Below are 11219 nucleotides of genomic sequence, written 5' to 3' on the forward strand. Positions count from 1 at the left end.
AGCTATTTTAAAGGTAAATTTTATGTTCGGAATCTGTAATGATGATAAAGATGTTCGAGGAAAAGGGCGTAGGAACAAAATGCGGCATCATTTTACAAGTGTTATAGCCACAAACTGATGACGTCAAATCGCCGTACACAAAACACAGATGCCTTGTAATTATGGCACTGTGTATTGTGTACTGGAATTTGACGTCATCAGTTCGTGGCTATACCACTTGTAAAATATACCCAAAATGCTTCCAGTGTTTAAATGCTGTTTTAGGTAGTGCGCCCACATTGGCGGCCTCCACACAGTTCTCCCCAGACTTGACTCTTTTTTGTTGCTGTTTGACCTTGGAAAAAGCTCATTCTGATACAGTCAGTCTGTGAATGCTCATTTATCCTAAAAACGCTGGACAATTTGCTATTTTCAGTCATATTTCTGGCATTTTCTCTGTCTGTGGCTACACTTCAAGTTCCCTTTAGAGACAGCATTGAAGGCATCGCATTCGTATGTTAATGATGCAGTATTCAAGCATCCTACTACACCTGTTCAGAAAATCACCAACTATGCATTGTAGAAGACTGCCAGTACAAACCTGGAATGTCATCAAGCTATGTAAGATACAGCCGAAAAGACCAACTCATCGAGGTACAAGAGCTGGTATTAATCAACAGAGATCAACACCATCTATTAACACATGTCATCCAAAAATTAAGCCTCCTGGACTTTGACTTTTGCCTAACACACCTGCTGTTGATGAATGCAAACCCATTACCAGGAAATCTAAATGGCTTCTCAGCATCTGGAATGCGAGATAAATTTGCAATAAGGCTACTGAAGTTGGAGACTTCATAACAGAAAAAGAGAGTGACATAATTGCATTGACTGAGACCTGGATGGAAAAGGATGGCAATGAATACATAATTAATGAATGCACTCCCTATGGGTATTCATTTCAGCATTCTCCAAGATGTAATACATCTGGTGGTGGGATTGCCCTCATCTACAAGTCTAAAATCAAACTTTGCACTTAGAAACCACTAAAATCCATTATGTCAATTGAAGCAACTGAAGCCACACTACAGCATCATGGTATTTCCTTAAAGTTTATTATAGTGTTATCGGCCCCCACCAAGTGTCAAGAACAAATATACAGTTTCACAGTTCCTACAAGAGTTTCAAGCTCTGCTTGAGAAATACACTTCATATGAAGGCAAACTCTTCATTGCTGGAGACTTTAATTTACATTGAATCCAAATAACAAGAAATTCATCGATGTCATTGACTCATGTCACCTGAAGCAATGGGTCAGCGAACCAACTCATTTGCATGGCCATATCCTAGATTTAATCATGACAAACTCAGATGATTTAGTTAGTTAATATCAGTTGACAACCACACACTTTCTAATCACAGACCTATCCATGCTGGGTTAAATCTCCAGAAGCCATCACTTGTTAGACGCGATGTTGTCTTCCGCTGCATTTCATCCATTTCTAGAAATGATTTCTCCAGTGATATTATTTCTACCCAAAGCTTCCATCAACCTATCAAAGATTTACAGGCTGCCTTAGCAACGTACTTCAGCACTAAGTGGTATTCTTGATAAGCATGTACCTGTTAAGAAGCGCATCATCACTGTACGTCCAAATACAAAATGGTACACTCCTGAAATTGAACATGCAAAAAGGGTACGTAGATCAGCTGAGCGGAAGTGGAGGTCAACAAAACTCGAAGTCCACAAACAGATCTACCAATAACACTGTCACCTTACCAATAAATTGATTCGTCAAGCAAAGTGCAACTACTACAGAAATCTAATCGAGGACAATGCCAATGATTAGAGATCTCTGTTCAAAACTGTATCTACACTGTTCCACAAACCAAACCCACTACCAATCCACAAATTATTCCTGAACTTGCTGAACGGTTCAATAAATTCTTCATTACCAAGATCGAGGACATTCGTCATAAACTGGATTCAAATGTAATATCGACCCAATATTCGACCTTTGAAATGTGTACGTCATTAACATAGTCATCCTTTAAGCCATCAAGTACTCAGCAAATCCGTGAGATCATAACGGAAATGCCGCCAAAGTCATGCTGCCTTGATCCACTTCCAACTTCGCTACTCAAAGATTACCTTGACTCACTTCTTCCATTCATCACCATGACTGTGAACCACTCTCTTGAAAATGGTGTAGTATCTGATGTCTTCAAGACTGCAGTTGTTACCCCTATTCTCAAGAAACCATCCTTAGACTGTAACACACTCAAGAACTACCGCCCAGTTTCAATTTCGCCTTTTCACGCCAAAGTCCTGGAGAAGATTGTTGCAGCACAGGTTAATAACCATTTAGTCACCAACAATCTTTTAAAACCATTATAATCAGCATACAGGAAACACCACAGTACTGAAACAGCCCTACTTAAAATTCATAATGATATTCTTCTATCCATAGATTGTAATAAGTATGCTCTTCTCATTTTACTGGACCTGTCGGCAGCATTTGACACTATCGACCACAAGATACTTCTGAACAGACTTTCTAAACTTGGCATAACTGGTGTAGCTCTGAAATGGTTTGAAGCATATCTAAATCAACGTTCTCAATCAGTCAAAATTGGAAGTACCACTACCCAACCATCGCATCTTGCCTTTGGTGTACCTCAGGGGTCAGTGCTGGGCCCCAATATACACAATATACATATCTCCCCTTGGCAAACTTATTCGCAAGCATAACCTTCAGTTTCATCAATATGCAGATGATAATAACCTATACTTGGCTTTTTCATACAGCGATGCTTCATCAGCCGTGCATTCTGTTGAAACCTGCATCAGTGACATAAAAGCATGGATTACAATAAACAAGTTGCAGTTATTATAAAATGATACTAAGACCGAGATTCTCCTCATCCGTTCCAAATTCTACACAGTTCCTGAACCAGTTCGCCATCTAATGATCGGGTCATCTTCAGTACCTGTTGTCGACTCTGCACGGAATATTGGTGTTACTTTTGACAAAGTCCATATGTTCAACCATCACGTCAAAAGTACTTGCAATGCAATATACCATCATCTCCGCCGAATCAGATCCATCAGGAAATACCTCAAGAAGAACACCTGTCATACACTAATTCATGCTGTTCTGTCAACCAAATTGGACTATTATATGGCAATGCTTTACTCTTTGGACTTCCCGACAACTCCATCTCTTTTCTCCAACGTGCTCAGAACACTGCTGCCAGAATAATCACTTGTTCCAGGAAATTCACACATATTTCACCAATCCTTCAGGATCTACATTGGTTGCCAGTCCGCTTCAGGATAAACTACAAGATTCTACTGCTTATCTACAAAGCTCTGTATAATATAACCCCAGGATATATCAGTGCTTTAATTAAGCCATACACACCTCAACGCTCTCTCCGATCGGCGAACAAGGGCTTGTTGGCCACAACAACATACAACAACAAGACACATGGCAGCCTTGCTTTAAATTGTGTTCCAAAACTGTGGAATGACTTACCACAAGAAATTCGTCAATCATCAAGTCTGGAAACATTCGAAAACAAATTGAAGACACATCTCTTCAAACTAGCTTACTGTGCGGACCAATTCTTCTAAGCGCCATTGAACAGATTTTTTTTCTTGGATTCTGGCGCTATATAAATTATGTTTGATTGATTGATTGATTGATTGAATGCTTGGAAGAAGACGAAATGAACGAACATTATTGGTCTCGTGAGTCGTAAAACTTACTGGTGGTGAACTCACAGCGGGTACCCCAACAAGTGCCGTCACGTTTTCAACTCCTGAAATCAAAATACTTTTCTTTCTCATTTACTCCATATTGATTTCGAGGTATATGCCTGTTTCAAACATGAAACAAACCCCAAAGGAGCATTGCGACAACAACAGTTAAATCTAGAGAAATTAGAGATTGGCATAAAATATAACGGGCACAGATATAAGTGGGCCTTACATTCGTCGACGATGATCTCCCGCCGTTTAGAAATTGCAATTGAGCTCGTTCTCAAAGAAAACCAATTTATTTTTCCCAGGAAAATACGGACATTGAGTGGAAATTCCATCGCGCGGACTTGTGGATGGATTATTTCAGTAGAGGTATCACCCAAGCGCCCCCATTCAATATTTTTCCGAGTAGCAGGTCTTTCATCAACTGTTTCCGGCGGCTGCATCGATGCCTCTGCTGTCGTAAGGATGTTGGAGTTAGGAAAAAGGTAGGCATTCTATATTTTGACGTTAAAATATTATTTTCTACCTGTGACACTATTATTATTATTATTATTATTATTATTATTATTATTATTACAAGTTTAGGGGCTATAGGTAATATATAGAAATCTAAAAACAGTTCATTGAAGCTGCGGGACTTCTGAAAAAAAGGTGTTGTTACTACTGAATGGTTGCCATGGAAACATCCCACATTAAAATGAGTGTTATTTTTTTGGTGTGCTAACCAGAAAACCCCTTATTATCAATTTTTTACATCAATTAATTGTTCTTTAATAGGAATTAGGGAAAAAGTAACATTTTCCATCCCAAAATAGTTACTATGGCAACTCGAAACATTAAAATAAGTCTGGCATTTGTGTTCTCTGACCCGAACTTCCCCACTAGATAATTTTCATATCAATCAAAGTAACTTTTCAGGGATATAAGTAAAACTGAAATTTTCAACACCTAAAATAGTTACCATGGAAACATGGGGCAGTGAAATCGATATCATATTTAGTCTTTTCGACCCAAAATACCCTTATGGTGAAAGTTTCACGGAAATTGAACCTATTTTTATTCGTGTTATTATTTCTATATAATACTTTATTATTAATTATTATTATTATTATCATTATCATTGTTGTTGTTGTTGTTACGAGCTTAGAGGCAAAAACTATCATATAATGATCTAATAGCGATATTGAGGGGGATTAAGTCACATACTTGGTAACAAGCAATTTTCGTGATTTGTCCATAACAGTGCAGAATGCAACTTGTAAGGGAATGATTTGAGTGCAGTACAGGTGTGAAATTAATGGTCATATCTTGCGCAATATTACTCGTGGAATTTTCCCCTAAGGTAGAGAGATGAAGATCGCATACATGAATGTATACGTCATCACTTTCTGCTTGTTCTCTTGTCGTTTGGCAGTCGTTTTCATGTACATCTTTTCTGAGAGCTTTAGGCCCGGTTCGACTTGATGTTCAATACTAACATTTCTTTCGTTTTGTAAAGTGCTATTTTTTAATCGATTGCTTCCTAATTTTGAGATATTTTGGTAACAAAACGGATACGAAGTCGCACTGAACAAAGCCGAAGTACATCGAGTACCACATAATGGCCAAATGTCAAGTTTAAGCATAATATCATTCTTACTAGAATTATATTATGGCTTTGTCAATAACAGTGAAGAAAATGCTGGGTATATGATAGCTTGACGTTGAAATAGGCGAAAGGGTGCAACTCAATCCTGTACAGATGAAACTCACGTACACTAGTAACTGTTTTTTGTATTTCTTGGACAGGTTCAGCAGAAATCAGAATACGTGAAAGAGAGCCAGGAAAACTATGAGGCAAGGACAAATATAAATGTTCGTCTTTTTTTCATGAGGGTGTTCAAGGTGCTGAGTTACTTCCTTTGAAAGTTTATTGTGTTTTGACGCTTATGATGGACACACTATAGGGTAATTGGCTAATAGTCACCAACAGGCCATGCACAACATTTAACTATTCGATTTTATTCAAATTCTGAAAGTATCCGTTGAAAATTTAGCGTGTTTTTCACTGTGGTTTTCTCTACTATGCGATGGTGATAGCAAATAATATCTCAGGAAATTGATAAATCAATTAAAGTTGAGTGAAAAGAGTAAAAAACTTCCTTGATTGCAATGAATTTGAAAAAAAACCCCCAAATAAACAAACTATGATTCCAGAATTTACGGTGAAGTGTCAAAGATCACCCGTCCGTTGTTTTAAATTTCAAGAGCCCGTGGGATGATTTTTTTCCTCGTACTTGGCTGTAAGTATTATTCCAGGGCAAAAACCAGGAGTAATGGGGAAGAGCATCAAGTATCAGAGAAAGTGATATCTCGCCTGGAAGCATAGTGTTCACGATATCCATCTCTGTGTTCGCATATCGCTGTACCAGACTGTTTTCGGAAGGTGTTCTCTGTAGCGTCGATGATGTAGAGATCTCTTTCTCTTTCTGTGAAATGCAATTTCCTCTACTTTCTTTTTCACTGCTCCAGGTCGTTTGTAGACGACTGATCGAACGCTATCTCGCTGATAAACCGCCTCAACATACCGACAACTCCGATGGTAGTTATCCTTTAAGTAGTGACTCACCAATTGCCAGGTAATTTCAAAATTAAAAAAATAATGTGAGGAAAATGAACGAATAAAGCAGCATTGAACTGAAGGCTTATTCGTATGCAATAACTGCATTCTCAGTGAGTGAATGTAGTCAGGCTTTCACATGCATCTAATGTTACTGGTAAGACCAGTGCACTCCAATCTATCCGTTGCCTAGCCAATCTAGACCAGCGCAATCTACCCAATCTAGACCAGCGCACTCCAATCTAGCCACTGGGACAGGCCTCTATACGTGTTTAAGTTACTACTGGATGTTATTTTTTTGCTGATTGGGAGCGTTATAATTGTTTTCTCATTTCCAATTATGGTCTGCTACGTGGAACAACCAGATATCGTTTTGCAAGAGAGTTTCAGAACGCTGTTTTGGTAAAACTCTGCCGCCAAAATATCGCAAATAAGTGATAGCCTCCACATGATATGTTAACATAAACCTCAGTTAGATAAAGGGGCCGGCTGAACCAAAGTGATATGTATGTGATCAACTCATAAAGTTATATATGCCTTGACGTAATACTATTTAGTTCCTTGAATGGATAAATCTTTTATAAGTATAATGCGTTGCAACTACTTTTGTCAACTCGGACACTTTCTCCATGTGAAACTGAACATTAATCAAATGTTGTTTTTGGTGTTGCAATTAGATTTGAAATATGCGATATGATCCAACGACTTGAGAAGTCGATCGATAAACTCAGGGACGAATTACGAGACAAGCTGCATGGTAACGATGACAGTCGACGGCAGGACGATGGTAGTCCAGGAGATGAAGGACAAAGTACTACACCGACACCAGCGGGGGTAGTTTAAAGACAGTCATACAACGAAACAACAGCAAAACGTGTCGGATTAGAAAAGGGAATAAGAACTTTATCAGGCAGGCGTTGACGAGTTGAAGATTCTGCAAGAGTAGAAGATGAAAGATACAAGCCATAAAGCCAGATTATATATTATTGCCTGAATATATGGGTTTATGTGCCCGAGTGCAGGTGACAATTTGCCGAATGTAAGGAGCGCAAATTGTCTCTTTCTGCGAGGGCACACGAGCCCATGTATTCAGGCATAAATATTTTTATTTCATGCCTCTTCATAGTTATTGCTATATGACATTTAGTTACATGCAGGGCATATTCAAAGAATTTTACCATTATTGACCAGCATCAAACAGATTTTAACGAAAATCAAAATAGAAGTGGGCGCATGGATATTTTACATCTAGTGTCAAGCGTCTACTTTGACGTCGAAAACCTCGAAGGGCTTCACTGGACTGGGTAACCATGGAAACCGGTCAGTACATCTTTCACTGGCCCAGGATGTTCCTATTCAAATAAATGCACTGATTTGCACTCACATCGAGGCATTTAATAAAGAACATTTTTTATGGACAGTATAAGTGAATTAGGTAAAGGGCGACGAATTCGGACGCGCAGACGCTTTAGAACGTTTCTGCGCAGATTTAACTCCAGCCTGCCGCAAATGGGTTATTTTTTAGCATGTATTTAACATCACCTGTCATTGTTGAAATTGCGCTTTTACCTAATTTTTTAACCCAGTGTCTTAGAAATACATGTGACCTATAACCTTGTCATATTTTGACCCCCTAGGAAGCTGGTTTTTATTCAATATGAGCGAAAAATTAACATTTCTCTCCCATTTATATGGCGCAAATTACCCATTCACCTGGAGTTATTGTAAAAAGTAGCATGGTGACACCCTTTTATTAAAAGTGTAAACTAAATTGTATTATGTCAGGAGTTTATTCGCCAAGTTTGGTCAAAATGACACCATTCAAAGCGACAGGAAGAAAGTTCGAAAATTATGTAGTGATATAATTTCGATATCGTCATTGTGTAATCGATTATGTTAACATTTCTTCACAAACATCATGAAAACTATACATTCGATAGATATGGATCTTAAGTCTTGGTAATTATTAAAATGAACTCATTTGCTAAGCGTTTGATAATTGCTTTCTTTAGTTTAAGTGAATTATATCATTTTATTTATTTCTAGCGACGCCATTTTAACGTCCGTTTCCATGGAAACAAGCTTGGTGACCCCCATTTTTTATTTCATTTTTGCACTTGCACAACTTCCAAGAATATTTGTGCAAAGTTTCAAGAAAATTACACCACAACTTAATTTTGACGTAATTCGTAGTACTTCACCTTAACGTAGAATGCGCCTCGGGGACAGATATTGTGACTCTCAAACTTTTACAATTCTGTTGTAATATACCACTTGTGGGGGTTCATTTCAAAGCTCTTGATGTGATAAAACTTTAACCGGCTTAATTTTTCCAAATTTGAAAAAAATCCTCCATAGAGTTAACACAGGGATGTCGGTCATTTTGAATTTTAAATATCAGTAAATCTTGGGTTATTTGTTTCTCCAGTACCAAAATTTGCATTTCTATTAATGTGTTTGAACATATGTTCTTATTCTTCTCTTTTAGGGGTGAAGGACAAGTATTGGACTCTTCCAAACAATGAAATTTCCGTACAAAAACTGTAACCCCAAAGTATACATTTTCTGAAAGCCTAGATATACGCAAATGATGTGCATTGTAGATTGTAATCACTGTTCATTAGTCTTGTCAGGGTCCTTCTATGTTCTTGTGAAACACACAAGGGGTTCTGTCATAATACTACGACTTGTCAGAAGCTAACGACATGTGCCAGGACTACTGAATGGTGGAGAAGTATTCGTCACCCAATCAGTGTTTTTATTGGTTAGTTAGTTGCTCGCATAGGCAAACGAGGTAACTTAATTTTCGCGGCGGTCTCTTATTAGTCAGTCCTGCAATTGCTAACCTTTTGTAGTGTGGCGAATGTATAAGCCAGAAAGCATTCATTTTCAAGCTGTTTACTCATATTTAATAATGTTTAATCAATATTGGAGAAAATCTATTTATAGTGAAAATGGGAAAGAAAAGTTAGAGCGGTAATAAATTTCGATTCATGCATGTCCTCTGTTGGCCTACCAATTGTAAAAAAAATGAAGCACCATGGAGTAGACACATTATACATTCATTCAAGCGTTTTTAGACGTGGTGCATTCTACGGTAAATGACTGGCCTGTCGATAGATGGCGCACCTGCATATGTCTCCCGATGTTCTTGTTCTATGTCTATGCTGATTCCAGTTTCTTGCCACGTTGCTTAAATTGATAAATAACCCACTTGGGGAACTCAGAATTCGGGCTCGCAGGGAATGGTGTTGACTGTTATGATGTTGAGAAATTGGCCTTAATCTATCAAATTTAAACCAAATAAAACACTATAGAACAGTCACTGTCTCTGAAAATGTTTTAATGCGGATGAGGTCCACATGCTTCAGTTCAAATGTATTCCGGAGATACAGTCCAACTTTTTCATAGATATCCGATATAGACAATTTTACCGTGTTTCTAATATCCCTAGGGAAAATCCGCCTGATCGACATAAAAAGGGGTCGAGTTTAATGTATGTATCAAACCTGTCTTCTTTCACGCCTAACTTCAACTCCTAAAGTACCCATGATATAAAATGGCATTTATTTGCCATCGTTTTTGGTTCACCTGTACGCATGGGCGATGACGACATTGTCGGGGACATAGTCGGGGACATCTTTGTACGTTTGTATGTCTAGTATGCCTGTGTATCTGTCGCGTTGTCTGTTTGCCCAAGGACCACATTTTTGTTCGGCTTATAAAACTCAGAATTAGGTTTCTTTTTGGCTCACGTGCAATATCTCATTTAAAGTCCTTCAATTTTTTATGTCGGCAACATCGCATTGCATGCGCAGAGCAGCAGCCATTGTATTGTTTACTTTGTTTACTATCACATTAAAAATGTAGTTCGGGAACACGCCAAAATAATAAGATCATTGCCAGATACACCTCCATTCCTTCTTTACGATGTGTTACGCGGACGCGCAGTTTATGTTAATAAATATATTTACCGTAGTGAAGGAGAGTAAGTAATTGGACAGGAATTACAGGGGTGTGGGGCAGTGTTTTATTGGTTTCGGGGGTCGTCTGCCAGGAAATTAACGATCAGACTGCCACACATACATTAGTTGGCATTGTAGAATAAAAGTTATATAATTTGAATCAGTATTCAAATCAAATGTGATTTTGTTGAGGTTTTTAAAATCAAATGAATTGATTGTATTTACTGAAATATGTTTCATAATATTGTATTTTCATTGGAAGAAATCAAAGACCCGATTACGAACTGACTCACCAATTCAACAATCATGCCAGGCTTTCTTTCTCTGACAAAAGTAAAACCTAATAATAGTGGACGACGAAGACGTTAAGTGACATACAGAAAGCGGGAAAGGGCAATATAAAAAAAAAACCGTTATAGAACACAAAATTAGTATGTTTTTGTTGATTTGAGCGTGTATACAATGTTGAATATAGCCACAGCGATGCATTGTGGGAAAAGGTATACTGCCCGCAACTTACAAAGAAGTGATAGCATCTGGAATCTCTCATGTGACAGGAAGATAAAGATACGACAGATGTCATCCGATACTAGGCACAAAGCTGTGCCGAAATATGATAATGAGAGCAATGTCAACAAGACGAAGTGAAAAACTGACCAATAGCGTGACGTGATTGGAAACAGGACGAAAAATCGTCGATCGTTCGTTTAGTGAAACATCGATATTCAGACAAATTTAATTCACTGGAAGGTGAATTATGAAGATATATGATGCCGCAAGAGAGTACGTGAAACTCCCTGATAAAACCATAAGCGAGGCACTGCACTGTTGTGTACTTTATGAATATTTTAGTAGATTACGTAACGAGGAAATTCGACTTTGTGATCAGCCGCAAGCTTGGGATGTA

General features: G+C 38.1%; 1 protein-coding gene across 2 annotated transcripts in view; it reads left to right on the forward strand.

Annotated features, from left to right (window-relative positions):
• The window catches only part of LOC139140274 (short transient receptor potential channel 4-like), a 31474-nt gene extending 23132 nt beyond the window's left edge, over nucleotides 1-8342 (forward strand). For both annotated transcript variants that reach the window (XM_070709416.1, XM_070709417.1), the window contains 4 exons: nucleotides 4054-4233; nucleotides 5537-5584; nucleotides 6260-6366; nucleotides 7025-8342. In XM_070709416.1, the coding sequence (XP_070565517.1) occupies nucleotides 4054-4233; nucleotides 5537-5584; nucleotides 6260-6366; nucleotides 7025-7190 (501 nt within the window). In that variant the 3' untranslated portion in view covers nucleotides 7191-8342. The remainder of the gene's footprint in view (nucleotides 1-4053; nucleotides 4234-5536; nucleotides 5585-6259; nucleotides 6367-7024) is intronic.
• Nucleotides 8343-11219: the final 2877 nt, after the last annotated feature.

Source organism: Ptychodera flava, chromosome 9 (genome assembly GCF_041260155.1).
Source record: "Ptychodera flava strain L36383 chromosome 9, AS_Pfla_20210202, whole genome shotgun sequence".
NCBI lineage: Eukaryota > Metazoa > Hemichordata > Enteropneusta > Ptychoderidae > Ptychodera > Ptychodera flava.